The 19485-nt window shown below is 38.1% G+C and overlaps 1 protein-coding gene across 2 annotated transcripts in view; it reads left to right on the top strand.

Moving 5' to 3' along the window:
* The window catches only part of USP24 (ubiquitin specific peptidase 24), a 149515-nt gene that overhangs the window by 70466 nt on the left and 59564 nt on the right, over positions 1–19485 (top strand). For both annotated transcript variants that reach the window (XM_060022669.2, XM_060022660.2), the window contains exons 19-32: positions 119–250; positions 1114–1225; positions 2714–2790; positions 3991–4131; positions 4302–4355; positions 5288–5403; positions 8077–8143; positions 8284–8394; positions 9126–9224; positions 9318–9491; positions 12963–13048; positions 13214–13307; positions 14567–14722; positions 17603–17700. In XM_060022669.2, coding sequence (XP_059878652.1) covers positions 119–250; positions 1114–1225; positions 2714–2790; positions 3991–4131; positions 4302–4355; positions 5288–5403; positions 8077–8143; positions 8284–8394; positions 9126–9224; positions 9318–9491; positions 12963–13048; positions 13214–13307; positions 14567–14722; positions 17603–17700 — 1517 coding nt within the window. The remainder of the gene's footprint in view (positions 1–118; positions 251–1113; positions 1226–2713; positions 2791–3990; positions 4132–4301; positions 4356–5287; positions 5404–8076; positions 8144–8283; positions 8395–9125; positions 9225–9317; positions 9492–12962; positions 13049–13213; positions 13308–14566; positions 14723–17602; positions 17701–19485) is intronic.

Raw genomic sequence — 19485 nt, 5'->3', positions numbered from 1 at the left:
TATGAAAAAGCATTAGGTAAAACTATTTTTTTAATTTCAAAATTTTTTTGTTTTTTTAAATTTTTCTTTTACATATGAATGCCTGGAGTTAACTAATTAGCATTATTTCTTTTTGCAGTATTTAGAGGCCCATCTAAAATTTCTGGCATTTTTCTTGCAAGAAGCTACTCTGTATCTCGGTTGGAATCGTGCCAAGGAAATCTGGGAGTGTCTTGTGACTGGCCAGGATGTTTGTGAATTAGATAGAGAGGTAAGAAGATACTGTGGATGAAGTAAGACAGCAGTGGGACTTAATAGCATTTCACTTTTTTGTGTGTATCTCACATTTTTGTGTGTGTCTCACACCTTCAATTCTAAACACTTTTCAATTTACTAAGCATACATTTATACTAATAAGCTAGGAACTATAAGTGTTGAAAAGATATTTTATATAATATATATCTGTGATATAGACAAGTGTGTGAGATCTTGGTAAGTCTGATACCATTCTGGATAAAACCAAATTCAGCCAAGTGAGTACAGCAAAAGAATTCTTGGTGTGTCTTTTAGTATTTTTTTCCCTCCCATGAAACTAGTTTTAAATTAACCAGCAGAAAACTTTGAGTTCCTATAATGATGTTGTATCCCGGAAACGCTAAAGAAGGAACTGATACCTAGACAGATCTTTAGAACTACAGTTACACAGCTGAAAATGGATTAAACCAGAAAACCACACTGCTTTGACGTTTTCCAACAGTGAATGGCTGTTTCCTCATCTCATTTTGTAGAATAGTGTTAACTACATCATAAGATTATTGAAAGGACTAAGTATGTGACGGTGCCTAGCACAGTCCCTGACACATAGTAAGGCTTATTAATAAATGTTGGTGGTAAAACCAAAGTGTAACAATTCAGTGAAAAGCATGAATATATATTTTCATTATCTAGAGGAAAGATTGCTATAATTAACTGCTTTATTTAGTTCCAGAGTTAGAACCGTTTCAGTTTTGAGTGGTATTAAGGCAATATAAATTTCTATAGAATTAAAAATAATTTATCTTTGCTTTCCCAGTTTGGGATATGTATTTGCCTGAAATGGATTTTAGTTACAGAGTGATTTGTCTTGATCCGCAGATGTGTTTTGAATGGTTTACAAAAGGGCAGCATGATCTTGAGAGTGATGTTCAGCAGCAGCTCTTCAAGGAGAAAATTCTTAAATTGGAGTCGTATGAAATCACCATGAATGGTAGGGAAGAAAAACGTAAAATCATTTTTTCAGTTCTTTAAAGTAAGAATTTTATACTTTTCTTCTCAGCCCACTCTCAGAAGCAGCTAACCATTTTGGGATATCCTTCTGGACTTTGCCTTATGCACATAAAGACACATCTATATATACATATGTTTATATACACAGATAAATTTCTTTTTACATGAATGGTATTTTTAAATCATATAGGCTAATTGTCAAGCTGTCTTTTCATGAAATTACTTAGTACAAAAAGGATTCATTTAAGGTGAAGATTTGTCAAAGTATAGAAATCCTCTTTTCAGTTGTTTCTTTTAATTGAGTTTTTTTTATTGATATGTATTTTACATGCTATAAAATTTACTTTTTTAAGGTGTGCAATAAGTGCTTTTCGTATATTCACAAAGTTGTTCAACCTTCACCGTTTTTAATCTCAGGATATTTTCATCACCCCAGAAAGAAACCATGTAACAGTCACTATCCATTCTCCCCTTTCCCCGACCTCTCATCTACTTTCTGTCCTTACAGATTATTCTAATCTGGACATTTTATATAAATGGAACCATATAATATGTCACCTTTTGTATGAATATTTGGCTGCTTTTATCACGCTGAGACATAATGTTTTCAGGGTTCACCTAGGTTTTAACACGCACCAGAACTTCTTTCCATTTTATGGCTGAGTAATATTTCATTGTATGGCCATAACACATTTTGTTTATCCATTCATCAGTTGATGGTCATTTGGGTTCTCACCAGTTTTGGTTATTACCAATAATGCTGCTGTAAACATTCATATACAAGTTTTTATATTCCTGGGAGTGAAATTGCTCTATCATATCATTAACATTTGAGGAACTGCCCATCTGTTTTGCAAAGTGGCTGCAGCATTTTGTAATCACACCAGCAGTATATGAGGGTCTGATTTCTTCACATCTTCTCTAATAATTGTAAACTGTCTTTTTTATTTTAGCCATTCTAGTGGTTGTGACATGGTATCTCGTGGCTTGATTTACATTCCCTGATGACTAAGGATGATGAGCATTCGTTCATGGGCTTATTGGTCATTTATATATCATCTTTGGAGAAATGTCTATAAAAATCTTTTTCTCATTTTTAAATTGGGTTATTTGCCCTTTTATTTTTGAGTTGTAAGTGTTGTTTATATATTCTGCATATTCACTCCTTATCAGATACGTGATTTACAAGTATTTTGTCCTGTGGGTTGGCTTTTCACTTTCTTGGTAGTCCTTAGAAGCACAAAAGCTTTCAGTTTTGATGAAGTTTATTTATTTTTTTGTCATTGTTGTTGCTTGTGCTTTTGATACCATATCTAAGAGACTATTGCCTAATTCAAGGTCTTGGAGATTTGTGCCTATGTTTTGTCCTAAGAGTTTTATAGTTTTAGCTCTTGATATACTTTGTCTTTTCATTGATTATCTGTGGTACCTAGAGTGCATGAATTTATCTGACATTCTATAATTTCAGGTTTTAACTTATTTAAGACTTTTTTTGAAAATGTGAATCTCTGTGATCATCGATTGAAAAGACAAGGAGCTCAGTTGGTAAGTAACATTGTTTTCAAATGTAGAAAATATGGAAAATCTAGTAAAACTTGACATTCAGCAAAACACATGTGTTATAATTGAGAGAAAACATGAGGTTTTTTTAAAAAGAATGGGCGCCTCGTTGACTGCGGGCTTCTGCATGGACGAGGGCGCTTCTCTTAGAGTGTGAAGAGGCTGCGTTTCTCGAACAGGTGACTTCTCAGACCCCTCTTTGCTTCTTGCTGATCTGGGGCAGCCAGCGGCCTCCTGTGGCTGGGTGAACGTGGAGTAGGGATAGTTCCAGCCAAGCTTCCAACCTCTCAGATCTAGCAGTTCACATGTACCTAAAAAAGTACCAAAATCTTCAATTCTGGGATTGCAGGGGCAAGGATTTGGGGGGAAATTTTTTTTTTTTTTTTTGCAGTACGCAGGCCTCTCACTGTTGTGGCCTCTCCTGTTGCGGAGCACAGGCTCCGGACACGCAGGCTCAGCGGCCATGGCTCACAGGCCCAGCCGCTCCACGGCATGTGGGATCTTCCCGGACTGGGGCACGAACCCGTGTCCCCTGCATCGGCAGGCGGACTCTCAACCACTGTGCCCCCAGGGAAGCCCTAGGGGGAAATTTTTAACAGACAAGGAAGCAGGAAAATGAGGACCTGTAGAATGTATACAGCTTATGTTTATATTTACGTGAGCACCTTGAAAAAGAAAGGCAAAAAAATAACTCTTTTTCCAAGTCTGTTTCATTCATGACCTGACTTCCTAGGTGGTAAGAATTTTAACAAGATCTTACAAGGCCTGGATCCTGCCATTTCTAACTCAGCTTTGAGAAGACCAGATTGAGCCCCAAGGATTAGTAACTACCTCTAACCTGACTCTCTTTCCTTTGAAGAAAAGCTCGTGAAGAGGGTGCCCATATTATTCCTGTTTTGCTTCTGCTTTAGTAGCCCATCTGTGTAGAGTTCTAGCTTAGGTTTAGGAATGTCTGGAGAAAAATCTCCATATCTGTCTTGGTTCCATGGAAGTTGTCCAGTGTTTCTGTTGTTGATCGTTTCTTGTTTTAAAGTTCCATATCAGTATAATGACGTTCTCATATGTAGCTGGGTTTCTGCAGCCTTAATTCGTTTTGAACTTGAAGAGGTGTGGAGTTACAGTGTAGCAGAAAATAACTAATTTTGTGACCTTGGTGTGCTGTATACTTTTCTTTTTTTTGAACAGTATGTAGAAAAGCTGGAATTGATAGGAATGGATTTCATTTGGAAAATAGCTATGGAATCACCTGATGAAGAAATTGCTAATGAAGCTATTCAGTTAATCATAAACTACAGTTACATTAATCTAAATCCTCGGTTAAAGAAGGTGGGTATTTAAGGAAAGAAGGTACACAAAAAAGCAGAAAATAATATATTTTTAATTGCTAAGTTGGCATGCCTGAAAGTCGGGCTTCTTTATTTTGACATTTTATCCTTAATAATGATTACAACTAAATGCTAGACTAATTTTAATTTCCATATACCTCTTACTTTTAGGATTCTGTATCATTACATAAGAAATTCATTGCTGATTGCTACACAAGATTAGAAGTGAGTAGCAAATTTTATTTAACCTGTTTTTGAAATAAATGCTTTGGGTTTTTTTTCCTTTTATAATGTTCTGTTTTGAGATCGTGTATAATGTTGATATTTGTAGCTGGATCCTACTGGAAGAATTTGCTAGAAGTACCGTATTGTGGACATAGGGAACAGGCATTTGCCCTAATGCCCACAATGTAGAAGTGTATTTTACAGGAAATCCTTCCTTCTCCCTCCCCATCCCTTTTCCCTGCTCCACCCACCCACCCCACCCCCACCCCCTTTTGGGGGTATAGAAACTGTCTTCAGAAAATAGGTCTACTGTACTTTCCACATTTCTGATAGATTCTTTTTCTCCTTTTTCTGTCCAGAAATTTTATATAAGCACTTGCTTCTTTTCCCATCCTTCCCCATGTGTCACTTTGTTTATATCATAAATGCTATTAAAGGCCACAGCAGCACACTCAGTAGTGGGTAGTGTTGGGTGTCTTTGTCCACTAGAAGCCTGCAGTGTAATACTGTCTCAATAAGTTAAACTTTCTGATGATGAATATGTGCTGGTGATGAATCTGTACAGGAAGGAGTTCCCAAGTTGTGACTTCCGTCCAAATATGCCATCATAAAAACATTTAAAGTATTCAGGTATCCCTAAATGACGTGCCATGTAAGTATTAACACATGTAGAATGGTAGTTCTCAGTTGGAGGTTATTTTACCTCCCAGGGGACATTTGGCAATGTCTGAAGACCGTTTTGGTTGTCACAACTAGAGGGGTCCTACTGGAACCTAGTGGTAGATGAGTGGTGAATAGAAGTCAGGGATGCCACTGAGCATCCTACAATGTCCCCAACAGTCTTCCACAACAAAAAAAGTTTCCAGCCCAAAATGTCAGTAGAGCTGAGGTTGAGAAACCCTGATATAGAGAGATGATTTTCTATTTCGTAGGCAGCCAGTTCAGCGCTTGGTGGCCCCACTCTGACACACGCTGTGACCAGAGCAACAAAGATGCTTACAGCAACTGCCATGCCAACCGTAGCCACGTCAGTCCAGTCTCCATACAGGTAAGTGATTGCAGAAGTTACAGCGAATATTGCAACACCTAAATGTAGATCAGCTTAAAAAAAAATAATTGGAATCTTTTCTTTCCTTTGGAGATATCTCGGTTAATTGTTCATTTCCTCATTTCATATCTTTTTCAAACAGTCATATCCTGGGAAATTATATATTCCCCATCACGTATTTTATTTGATTCATTTACTTTTACTGTGTGTAACACGAGTAGCCTACTCTTTATGATGGAATCAAGATACAGGCATTGTATGAAGAGTAATTTTTTTCAAGTTTGAAATATTTACTTAGACCTCATAACTTTTCTCATTGAATAGTCAAATCCAGGGCACCAATAGCATAAGCAAAATGAAGTGGAATATGATGATTGATTAATATTGTACATTGTGATATAATCATAGTTAAAATGTTTTACTTAAAATCATTTTTCAAAATAATTTTTAATAAGAACTTTAGCCCCAAATATTTGTGTTAAAACTTTGAACTGACATCTCTTAATCACATTGCTGTGTTGAGTATTTTCAGATGTTGTCAGTGAAATCTGAGTTCAGTGTTATAGGTCTTTGATATAGTAAGGAGAATAGATGAGTATTTAGAAACATTAGATTGAAGTAGCTAAAATACTTTTGTGGGGTTTTATGTGCCTTTCGTTACTGGTAAGCATCCCCCAGTCAGTGATGCTCAGGAGACCTTGGCAGGTGATCAGAGAAGGGCTCCCTCTCTATGCCTCACTCTGCTGCCCTCTAGTGATCGGTGCTCATAAAGTCTTTTTCAACTCCCGGAATCGCTTTACGTGTTTACGTATGTTATGTATGTATTTATTTCTCTTTATTCACAGTTGGGGATATTCCTTTCTTTTTAAAGCCGTCCTTTAGAAGAGGAGTCAAGGCAATATCCTTGCTCACATTCTTCTTCTTTATCTTCTTTTTTTAAATGAGCTGAGTACCGTGTAGTGATACATTATTAATATGAAAGAAGCCAGTAGAACTCAGCCCTCTTGGACCTCTTTTTAATATGACAGAAAGTGATTATAGATTCAACTCATGATAAGAACACTAACATGACTTTTGCATTCCCACATTCTTGGAAGTGTATCTCAAATAGACTTTCATTAAGAATTCCTAATTACATGTTTGTAAAATGTAGTCTATATCTATGACCTAGGTCTTTAACGATTCATTTTTCTGACAAGCCAGACTAGAAATGCACTTATGAACTATTGGATTGGGATTTCCAAACTGCTGCTTCTTTAAATAAGCATGCTTTTTGTTTGTCTTTTCTAACTGCTTTGTATTCTGAATCATTTCATATTTGACTATTACAGAACAAAACCACATGACAGTTTTTAAATATTCTCATTATAAACCCTAAACAGAGTTACTAAGAATATGTAATTTCAGAGTTGCCTTTGAACCAGTACGTGTAGTTTATCTCATTCACTAGTCTTAAAAGAACTTTTCAATGAACGTAATTGTTCCACTTATGGGAGGAGTTATTCTCTCATTTGTAGTGTTTGCAACGCTATCTGTGATTTAATTCTTCATTGAGCCAAAATAAAACAATTCAGTTGTTAAGCACTTAAATATTTCCTAAAGATGTTCCATCTGAATATCAAGTTCTGGTTTCTGCCCATAGACTGAAAGAATTTAGAACTCTGTTAAATGCGTTTAACCAACTCTTTTTAAAGTGAAATTTCCAGTACTGCTAATCAGCATACTTATTGTTAGAAAATCTGAAAACTTTCCAGATTTAGAAATACACCTGTACAAAATACTTAGACTCTCTGGAATGGTAAATATTTAAGGGCACTTGGATTTTCATTTGTTAGTGTTAACACATGTAGTGTTTAATAAAGTGTGGAGCTGTGACTGTACAAGCTGCTGAATGTTGGAGTCCTGTTATTTCAAATGGTAAGATTGCTTAAGTCTAACCAAAAGAGATCTCAGGTCTCACTTTCAGAGTCTGTGAGAGTGCCACAGTTCCTTGCTGTGTGTTTTCTGTTCCAGAGATGGTTACGTCTCTTGATGTGTGTTGATTTCTTAAGTACTTTGAAAACCCTTGGGATAACAAATTCTTACATTGTATGTTTTAACTATACAGACTAGTCACTTAAACCAGATGAACAATTTTTTTCATCCTTTTCTTCTGCCTCATTCTTAGGCTAAGTAAAACAAACAGCAGCTCTCATTTGTGGCATACTTAATGGTTTGCATTTGTCTTCTAAATTTCAGGCCGTTCAGAACTTAGCCAGATTCTGTGTTTACAGAATTATGTGGCATATCTTAGTTGTAAGGTTATGAGATTCAAACTCACTGATCGTTCATTCTTGGTGGATTGGTAGACAAATAAGCCTGCAGACCCAGAGGAGACCCAGGTCCTCTATTTATGGGACAACTGTTTAAAAAAAGAAAACGAAGAAAGAAAAGAACAGGAAAGGAAACACGGGGCGGGGCAGGCTTCTGCCCCATATTCCATCTGTGTGCGACAGCTGTGACCTGCTTGAACCACCTCCTGCTTGAGTGAAAAGGAAGTTTAGTCTTTGCAGATTTCAGTCTTTGACCAGAGAGGGCTAATTGTGATTGTGGTTTTGGTGAAATAGACTGAAATTGAGCTCAAGTCAGCAGTTCATTTCAAGTATTTTCAAAAAAAATTTTTTTAATTCATAGATCCACTAAACTTGTAATAATTGAGAGATTGCTGCTTCTGGCAGAACGCTATGTGATCACTATAGAGGTAAGCCTCTCTTCTTTGTAAAGCAACTTTATCATCCTATAATTAGTCTCAATGTGTTAGGAGAGTATTTTTGTGACGTTTAACAGTGGCGCTGTGCATCTCACTTGCTGTATCTTTTGACTTGCTATATCTTTTTCAAGGATTTTTACTCTGTTCCCCGAACTATTCTACCTCATGGTGCTTCATTCCATGGACATCTTTTAACTCTTAATGTTACTTATGAGTCTACCAAAGATACCTTCACTGTAGAGGTAGGTTTACATTAAGCTCTGAAGCCATTTCCATATTGTCATGTTATTTTATAAGAACACTGTTGATTGAGATTGAACACTGTTGTTGATTTAGCTGCATGAATGACTATTCTAAAAGCTGTTTGGAAAGCAAATTTAGAATAAAGACCTGAAATGAAAGGAAGCTGATAGGGTATAAGCAGACTCATAAGTAAATACATAATGTCAGGTGATAACGAGTGTTATAAAGGTTACAAAAGAAGACAGCAGGATAAGATGGGTATACATGACATATTTTAGATAAGAATGGTTAGGGAAGGTCTCTGAGGTGATCACATTTGAACAGAGACTTGAATGAAGTGACAGAGTTAGCCATTTCTGGGGAAGAGCATTCCACACAAAGGGAGCAGCAGGTACAAAGGTCCTGAGGTGGGAGTTTGTTTGATTTATTCAGTGGCAAGGAAAGTGGCTGGTGTGACTAGAGCACAGTGAGAAGGGGAAGAGTGGAAGACACTCCAGTGGAAGAAGGACTTGAGATTTCATTCCATGCATGCTGGGGAATGGAGTATGGAATAGAATATTTAATTACTGCAGGAGGGAAGCCTCGCAAGGGCAGGATTCTTGTCTTTGGGTTCTCTGCTGTGTTCCCAGGATCTGGAACAGTGCCCGGTACATGACAGATGCTCGCTAATAGTTGTTTAAATGGATGAATAAGTGCATTACTCAGAACAGTGTTTCATTTCGTTTTACAGGCTCACAGTAATGAAACCATAGGGAGTGTCCGGTGGAAGATAGCCAAGCAGTTGTGTTCTCCCGTGGATAGTATACAGATATTTACAAATGATAGTCTGGTAGGTGTAAATCAACATTTTGTGGCACTTTAGTCTGATACCAGTATTTTCCTCTCCTTTCCTTCTCAGTAATTAAGAAACCACTTTTTACAGCTGACAGTGAATAAAGATCAAAAGCTCCTCCACCAGCTGGGCTTTTCTGATGAGCAAATCCTCACAGTAAAGACTTCTGGCAGTGGGACCCCGTCTGGGAGCTCTGCAGATTCCTCAACCAGCTCCAGCAGCAGCAGCAGTGGGGTGTTTAGTTCATCATATGCCATGGAGCAGGTATTGAGCGATAATATTCAAGTTCAGAACAAGAACGTAACATCATTAAGTTTTGCCTTCGGCCCATATAGATTTGCATGATTATGTCCTTTTCTCTCAGGCAAGTCCTGCCCCTTCAGAACTGTATCACTGAGAAATGCTGGGATTCAGTTGGGAGAAGAAGATGCACAATTTGTCAGTCTTCTGAACCACAGACTTTTCTGAGTCTGAGTGATTCCGCCTGGCCACTGCTTGCTGCTCCTCTCACATATCTCTCTTCATTGATTCATTGAGTTTCCTCTCCTGGGTCATTCCTATTAACATTCAAACGTGCTGTGCTATTTCTACCATCCTTTTAAAAAACCTTTTTTCATCCCAATTTCAGCTTCAATTCCTGTCCCCATTCTCTCCTTCCCAAATCAGCGAAGCTCCTTGAAAGGGTTGTCTGAGCTCTCTTTACCATGCTCTCTTGACCCCTCTCGAAAATAAACTCTGCAAGGTAATCTGTCATGTCCACCTCTCAATCCTCGTCTTCTTGACATTTCAGCAGTTGATCCATGTGATCACTTCCCCTTGAAATACTTTTTCCCCTTGGCTTTCAGAACCCCCCTGGCTCCGCCCTCCCGCTCTGGTTCTCCCTCTTTGGTCTCCTCTGCTGCCTCCTTTTCATCTTCCCGATCTGTGTACAAAGAAGTTCCCTGGCTCAGTCCTTTGACCTTTCCTCTGTCTACGCTCATTCCCTTAGGAATCTCATCCAGTTTCAAAGCGTTATATATTGTATGTATATTGATAACACCCCAATTTTTATTTTCAGCTTGAAGTCTAGGTACATGGAACCAACTGGTTAATCAGCATCTCCTCTTAAATGTGTGATAGACATCCCAGTCCTAACATCCAAAACTGAGCTCCTGATATCCCCTTTCCCACCACCTCACCCCTAACCCAAACCTCTTCATCCCAGCCTTGCCGTATTTCAGATAACGCCTATTTCATGCTTCTAGTGGCTCATGCCAAAATCCTTGGGTCCCTACTTTCTCTCAAAGCATAGCCCTATCCGTCAGCAAATCCTTGACTCTACCTTTAAAATTCATCTAGAATCTAGCTCCTTTTCTCTGCCTCCACAGCTTCCACACCAATCTAAGCAGCCATCCTCGCTCAGCTGGAGGGTTTCAGGAGTTCTTTCACTGGTCTCAGGGCTTCTGCCCCTATACCAGTTCAGTCTCTTCTCTGTGTAGCACCCAACAGCCCATGATCTCTTTTAAACAGAGTCAGATTATATGCCACTTCTCAGCTCAGACTCTCCAGCGGCTCCCATCTCAGAGTAAGAGCCAGAGTCTTTACTGGGACCTTCAGGGCCTACTTGGTCTATCCCCCCCACTGAGATGTTCCCCCATGACCCACCCTCACTCTCACCACTCCAGCTGCACTGGCCTCCATGTTGGTCCTCAAACAAAGTGGGCCCTGTGCACCTGCTCTTCTCTGTGCTTGTAATGTTCTTTCCTGATACCCACGTGGTTCTTTCTCACTTCTTCAGCCTTCACTCAAATGTTGCCTTCTTGGTGAGCCTTCTTTAGCAGTCCTGTCTAAACTTGCCACCTGTTGCTACTCCTGCACATCTCATTTCCCTTCCCTACTTTATTTTTGCCTCTCCCCCCCACCAGTGAAATTTAAGCTCCTTGAGAGCAGACCTTTGTCTGTTTTGCTCACTGCTGTATTTCCAGCACCTAAAACAGTGCCTAGAACATAATAGGTAATCAGTATTTGTTGAATGATTTTATGAATCAGGGTTTTTTGTACCTTCTCTCTGCCAGGAACTGAGCTCAGCACCAGGGGTACAAAACTAACAAGACCATTCAGTTCTTTATGCTTTTATAGTCTAGAAAAGTAAGATAATACCAGCCCTCTTGTGAAATAAAGGTATTTAAATGACAGAGAGGGATTTTTTTTCATAGTTATTATGTATAGTCCTTTCATTTAATTACAAATGTAAGATCTTTGCATGGCTGTCTCTTTCACTTAGAGAGCATAGCCTTGCTTATAGATACCACAGAATCCTGCAGGGTTAATGTTAGTATTGTGCCGTTTCTTAAAAAGTAACTATACTTATATGTAGTGAGAATTTAAGAACGAAATCATACTCAGAGCAGTATTATGACAGTTTATCAGCAACAGAAATGACGTACATAGCATCTTTGAGTTTAACATTTTTAAACTATCTCATATTTATCCTGAATTTATTAAAAACCTTCCCAAATATATTCTATACTGATATCCAGCTTTTTTATTTCTTATACCAGAAAATAGTACTTTAATCACATCTGAATCTCTTCTATACAGTTGTATCCATTTTTTTCACCTTTAAAAAAAAGAGGCCAACTTCTTTTTCTCAACTTAAATTACATTTATATCTATGTGGTTGTGTGAGTGTGTGTGTTTGATTATATCACTTTGAATTTGTGGGGTTTTTTGTTTGTTTGTTTGTTTTTGCATTACGCGGGCCTCTCGCTGTTGTGGCCTCTCCCGTTGCGGAGGAGCACAGGCTCCAGACAGGCAGGCTCAGCGGCCGTGGCTCACGGGCCCAGCCGCTCCGCAGCATGTGGGATCTTCCCGGACCGGGGCACGAACCCATGTCCCCTACATCGGCAGGCAGACTCTCAACCACTGCGCCACCAGGGAAGCCCTGTTTTTTTTTTTTAACACGATTGACTCCTGGTTTTTGTTTTTGTTTTTGTTTTTTCACAACTCACACACACACACACTGTATTTTATTTTAACAAGAGATAAATAAACTGACACCAAGCATTGTAAATGGATGACCGCAACAATGATTGCAATTACCAAACACGAAACGCACTCTTACTATGTCATAATATTGACATTCAGCCCAGTCATCCTCCACTGTAACGGCTCCTTTACCTTGCAGTGAAAATTGCTTTGTATATTTTTTGCCTCTGAGTCCTTGTGGGATTTTTTATTATTATTATTCAAACAGAAAGTCACAAAAATTATAATCATCCTCATCAGTTCACTCAGTCCCATGTAATTAATTTTTTTTCATCTTGATCTTTTGTTAGCACTTTTATGAATTCATCAGTTTTCCATTAGAGTTCTGAATGAATTTGCTTTTAAATCACTCTGCCTTGTTTGCTCCTGCCAAGCTATGATCAGCTCCCAACGGTGCCCACCCTCCGTTCTGTTCATCACATCTGCCCTTCCTTTTGCCTCTCTGCTGCTGCCTACTTTTTGGTGCCTTAGCCCCTTGGCCAGCAGGTGGTAGGAGAAGAGAGCCCAGGTGATGAGCACGCTAGGAGAGGGAGTGGTCCCTCACTCTGTGCTCCCGTGCGTTGTTGTTTGAGACAGATAAGCACCATGCTTCCCTCCAGTTTTGCAGGCCAGTCTTTAAGAACCAGGAATTTTATTGTTCGTACCTTTGATTAGAAAAGGAGGAAATTGTTTTGTAAATTTGCATTTATGTTTTGCTTCCTCCCTCAGGAGAAATCCCTCCCTGGTGTGGTGATGGCACTTGTGTGCAATGTATTTGACATGCTTTACCAGCTGGCCAATCTGGAGGAGCCAAGGTAAATAGAAATGTTTACAAAGCTTGAAAGAGAGAAAGGTATTAAAGTTAGGGAACCCAGTAAATGTTCACTTGAAATGTATATTGCTTCACATCCCATACTAAGTGACTTTGTTATTGAAACTGTGGTTTGTGTGAAAAAAAATTAATATTTGAAAAATTTCAGGATAACTCTACGAGTACGAAAGCTTCTGCTCTTGATACCCACTGATCCAGCCATTCAGGAAGCCCTTGATCAACTTGATTCTTTAGGAAGAAAGGTATGAGTATCTTGGATAGTTATTTAACAGGCATGGAAATTTTATATCATGATTCAGTGAAAATACAGCATGACATCACATTAAGGTCATATGATATCATCTTTCCCATAACAGTTTTTTTTTTCTTTAGAAAAATACCTTTGCTGTAAATAATGATATCAAATTTTAGAACTGGAAGAGCCTTTAGTATCATCTGCTTCCACCTCCTTCATGTTTTATATTAGGAAACCCAAGCGCAGAGTGATGAACGGTTTTGACTAGGGTCAGACTCTAGTTCTGATTGAGTTGAGATATTTTTCTTCTGTTATGATGCCTCTCTGAATGTGGTTGTTGCATATGTTTGAGTTGCTTGCGTAAATGGGTTATCATTTAATATTTTCACAGTTGATATTTAAAGTTCCTTTTGTTTAATGTTTAGAATCTTGTTCCTTAAGAGTTGTGTATATATATATAATGAAATTGTGTTTTATCTATAACATTGTTTGTGTTCTCAGAATAAGTTCATTTAGATCAAAGCTGTTAGAACTAAGTTATGAATTTTGTATTTCAGTGATTATAGTTTAGATGAGCTCATAATCGTGTCACATGTACCTTATATATTAATTTGAGGAAGAAGAGAACTAATGTAATTAAAAGCTATATTACTCATACTAACTAAAAAAATTATCAAAACTACTACACTGCAATCTTATAATTTAATTATCAATGTTTGGTGGTACAAATTTTATTTATTTTAATTAATTAATTTATTTTATTTTGGCTGCGAGGGCTCTTCACTGCAGCACGTGGGCTTTCCTAGTTGCAGCGCGAGGGCTCTAGAGTGCATGGGCTCAGTAGTTGCGGCGTGCAAGCTTAGTTGCGGTATGTGGGATCTTAGTTCCCCAGCCAGGGTTCAAACCCATGCCCCGTGCATTGGGAGCACAGAGTCTTAACCACTGGACCACCAGGGAAGTCTCCTAGTGGTACAAATTTTAAAAACATGGAAACAAATTAGGATGACCCCACTAGTGTTGCTTAGAATACAATCCCAGAAGCATTCCTGTAGGATTGGAATGCTGTTGAGCATTTACTGTCTGTGTGATGGAGTTCAGTGCTTTGTTAATAATTAGAGTGATGTGGCTTTGAGGTTAATTTTTAGAAAATTTCATTGATTTGATTGTATTAAAGTCGGAAAAAACATTAGAGTGTGTAGTGATATCTGCTTCTCTTTATTTGTGCTTTTGAGCTGTATATTCCTTTTTTCTTTCCATTAAACTTAGAAAACATTGCTGTCTGAAACAAGTGCTCAGTCTTCAAAATCTCCATCCCTCTCTTCCAAGCAGCAGCATCAGCCAAGCGCCAGTTCAATTTTAGAAAGTCTGTTTCGATCTTTCGCTCCAGGAATGTCCACCTTCAGAGTGCTCTACAACTTAGAAGTAAGAAACCTCATTTCTTTTTACTTCATTTTAACAGATTCATTTTGGCCTAAAGGTTCATGCTTTCAGATATCAGAAATAAGTAAATAGGTTTCTATTATTATTGAATGGTTTGTTAAGAAAAATTAGTTTTAAAAAGTAAAAAATAGAATATAAATTGAAGTATTTTGTTGTTTTGGACTTTGAACATGCTCAGTTTTCTTTTTCAGTTTATACCTGTGTGCATTGTTATACTTGCAAAATAGCATGTAAATAAATAATTAGGAAGCGTTATGTATTAAAATGTGTCATTATCTTCCTCTGGAAGTTTTGCAAGTCTGTATAACATCAGTTCCTAATCCTCAGCCTTCTTGTTTATTAAATGCATCCTAACTTTTTTAAAAAGCTGTTGTAATTTGTGGCCATTAATGAAGCTTTATAAGGAGTTTGTCAGGAGTCACATTAACATTATTATTTCAAGGTTAAAAAAAAGAATTGAAAGAATTTGAAAAGAATATTTTTATTATCCTTCTTCCCAGTAGTAGCTTTAAACTAGTAGATGTAGTTCAGTAAACATTTACTAACTGTTTACTGTCTACAAGTCATTGTGGTATTTAAAGGGTCAGAGTTGAAAGGACAAGATAATTGCTCCAAGATCTTATGAGTAAGACATAGGGGAGGCTGGATAGGCTGAGTCATGAAATGAAAGCAGTAACAAAGCAGTGTGGAGAGTGGCCCACTCTTGGAGGGTGAGGGGCTAGACCCTCAGGCCACTTAAGATCTGGAGAAAATAGAGCCCTGAATGATTTTGCTTTGCCCTAATGTGTTCTATCCAGTCAGTTATTTATTAAGGAATCCAGATCAGTGCCTAAGCAACCTTAATCATCAAATTACCATTTATCTTCAGTAGGTTTTGAATCACAACATAGGTCATAATTGGTAGGAAGGTACCTGCTTGGGCATTTTTTCCAAGTTTTATTTCATCTGACAGTCTAATTTGGAGTATAAAATTACATTCATTCATTTTTATGTTTCACTTATTTATATGGTGGAGCTGTGTTAACATTTCATATTTGCCTTAAAATAATCGTTCTTGTGAAAACATTTGTTGGGTTCAAAAGGAGAAAATATCTAGCAAATATTTTTAAAATAAAATATGTCCTTATTTCTTGCAGACATTTAAAAATACATACAATATTCTAAAACAGAAAATTACCTAGATATTTTTGGCTAACTCAAGCTTATGAAATTGACATCTTACAATTACTGCCAGATTTGTCATTTGCTTTTGAATGATTGTCTCAGAAAGTTAAGGTATAAATTTTAACACCCATATTTGAGAGCACCCAGAGAAACAGAATGACCCAACAGTGGGTCTAGCTTGTCATTGGCTACCTAGATTGCATTATTAGAGCCAAAGGGTTATATAAATTATCTCCGGTATAATTTTAGGACTTCTGATTAACTGGAAATTCCTCTGATAGGTTTTCTTTTGCTTGACATAAAAAATGTAGAAAACCTAACACTCCCAGAGCACTTATTTTTACTATTACCTGCAAGGTTAATGTCCTTGCATTTCGATCTTTAACTTATGTTTGCCCACTAGGAAGATTCAAAGTGGATATTACAAATACCCATTCCTTTGGAGAAACCTTCCATCTTCACTAAATTGTCCATTAAACATGGGGAGTATGTGCATGTGGCTGTTGACATTCAGGAGGGGTTAGGATAGCAGAGGGTTCCCATTCTCCTTGTGTGATGCTTGTGATCTGAGGCTGGTGAGGCTGTTTCCCAAAGGGCAGCTTAGGAAGAAAGCATCTTTAAACAAAAATACCACATTAAAAATCTAAGCCGTAAAACTAATAGGTTCATAGAAGCAGATTTTTTTGAATAGAAAAGGATCTTGAATTACATCTAGATTAAAACCTTGGGGAAACTGCAGCAATGAGCTTTAAAATTTTTTTTTAAATCATTACTAAATAAGCAGTTGTTTACTGGGCAATTGTTTTGTGCCAGAGCTTGTACTAAAGCACCTTAAGCTTGTGTTATCTTACTTACAAACAATCCTCTGGTAAAGGTAATTATTGTCCCCATTTACCGTATGAGAAACCTGAGGCAAAAAAGGAAAATCACATAGCTGAGATCTTTCAGCTAGTCGGTGGTAAAACTAGAATGTGAGCTAGATTCGTCGTCTCATACCACAGTATGATTAGTTATGTGAAATAATTCTCTACTATACCAGAATATTTAGTTGAGCTTTCCTTTAGGTGGGTATTGCAGTGTCATAAAAGGGGCATGGGTATTAGAGTGAGGCACATCTGGACTTGAATTCTAACTATGTGACCTCAGATGGGAGGTCACTTAACCTCTCAGGTCTCAGTCTTTACCTGTAGAGTAAAATACCTGTGCTGTGCATAGTGAGATTAAGAGAGAATGCATGTTAAGTACCTCACCTTATGCCTAGTACTTTGTAGATAGGTGCTCAGTAAATAGGAGTTAGAATCATTATCTGGCAACTCATCCAGCATTTATAATAAATGGGCTGTTTTGTAAGACTTTAGTTTATATACTTTTTCTAGAACATATCAGCATAACACATAATGTTACCTGCTCTTACCTAAGTCTGGGAGCCTGAGACCTTCACATTTGCTGGTTTCATAAAAAGAAGAATACACCAGCTCTCTTAAAAACAGAAAGATTTTTCATGCTAAGTAAATGGAACTTGGAAAATTTGATTATTTTATTTGTGAAACATCAGCCTCCTTACACTACTGGGGGTAAAAAGAACAGTAGCATTTGAAGAGATTCTGACTCAAATTGTCTGATTGTTTTACTTAGTATAAAGGAGTAATTTCAACCGGAAATGTTGGGATGATTTAATTGTGCTTATCTTTTTCCAAGGTTCTAAGCTCCAAACTCATGCCAACAGCTGATGATGACATGGCAAGAAACTGTGCAAAATCCTTTTGTGAGAACTTCCTCAAAGCAGGAGGTTTGAGGTTAGAGTTTCGATATTATGTTATATGAATTGCAGAAAATGAATCTAGTTATTTTAGTTAATTTCTCCTGCCAAGCCTTGCTTATTCTTACAAGGCATTAGGTGAAGCATTATGACAGTTATAATAAGGAGTGTTGTTTTAGTCTTTGGAATATTTTAACTCATTTTATGACTTTTGATTATTTGGAAAACTGACAGAAGCATGTCTCTTTCCTCTCTGGTAGTGAGGGAAATTCTCGAGTAGAGGAGAGAAGGCTTACTGTTTCTGTTCATTCCCACATCAGTTGAGATAAGGTGAATCTGATTGTCGGTAATCTATGTTGTGCAAGGCATTAGTGATGGGGGTGCACAGATATTATCCCTGCCCTTGAGAGCCTCATGGTTTAATAAAGAATAACAAACAGTTATTATAAGTATCAAAACAGAGGCTTATAAAAAGTGCTTTGTGGGGTGGGGAAGAAAGCAGTGGTTAAACGGTTAGATTTGCTTAGGATCATAAGAGTAGGAAATGCTTCCCAGAAAGTGACATTTGAGCTAGGAATTGAGCGATGAGTCGCCATTCCCTAGGTTAATAAGGGGAAAAGGGCACTCTAAGCCAGAGGTGGGGTGGGGATGAGTGAAAGCATCATGGACTGTCTTGGGAAGTACAGTTGCCTAGTGAGGCTAGAGCAAAGGATAAAGGAGAGAAATATGTAAAGAGGGGTCACATTGAGGAATTTCAGCTTTATCTTGAAGACCATGGAAAAACAGGAGGTTTCTAACCCAGGAGTTACCTAGAACAGTTACTCTGGCTACAGTGGAGAAGATGGATAGAAGTGGGAGGGAGAGGCTGCCGGCAGGGAGAACTATAGAACTATGACTGTTCCAGAGGAGAGGAGACCGTTTCTAAATATGGGACAGTGTGGTAGAAGGAATAAGGTGAAATAGGCAAGTCTTTATGACTAGATATAGGGTAGGAACATTTATAAAATGGCCTGTGATTTCTAGCTTGGAAGAGTGAGTGAATGGTGACTCTTTAACCCATATGGGAAATAAATATGGAACCAGATGGAGGAAAGTGAGAAAGTCAAGAATTTGATTGCACACGAGGTCCCTGTGAGTCATGTGAAGAGGATGGTTTGGACATGATGCTCTCGAGAGAAGTGGAGAATGGCACTAGAGGTTCAGGGAGACATCAGTGTGTAAGTAAAGCCTCAGGGCATAAGCAGCTGGCCAAGTGTTGCGTGGCAAGTGTAAGGATGGGAAGCAGAATCAGTAAGTAGAAACCTCTGCTTTATGTTGAGTGAGAAAACGGAGGTGACAGGAGTTTGAAGGTTAGAATAACTGAGGGGAAAGTTTGCTCTTCTGTTTTGATTTTAATTTGTAGAAGACTTGATTCTCATTGTAGGCTGACTAAAAGGGGCCGATGAAAAAGAAAAGAATAAAGATAAAAGAAAGGGGGATGATCAACTGATGGGGCTAAGTTCCACTGCAGTTGGAAGGAGATTTGCTCCAGAAAGAAGTAGGCATGCCATTTCCCCTGGGGGAGGAAGGAGTGAAGACCCACTTGACGTTTGAACAGAGGGTAATTGAAGGAATTCCTGTCTGGAGGCCTTCAGGGGAAGAGAAGTTGGGTGAGACCTTGAGGAGATAAAGGGGGTGGGAAACAGAGAAGTGGAACTGTAAGGTTTAAACTCATTTCAGATCACTCAGCCAGTTACAGAGCTGTGCTAATTAAGGCATTTTACTTCTGGCTTATTTTTGAATGTCAGTTAATGTACGTGTCTGCATTGTTCTAAGCACTGGG

Source organism: Delphinus delphis, chromosome 1 (assembly GCF_949987515.2).
Source record: "Delphinus delphis chromosome 1, mDelDel1.2, whole genome shotgun sequence".
Lineage (NCBI taxonomy): Eukaryota > Metazoa > Chordata > Mammalia > Artiodactyla > Delphinidae > Delphinus > Delphinus delphis.
This window is presented reverse-complemented; position numbering and strand designations above follow the sequence as displayed.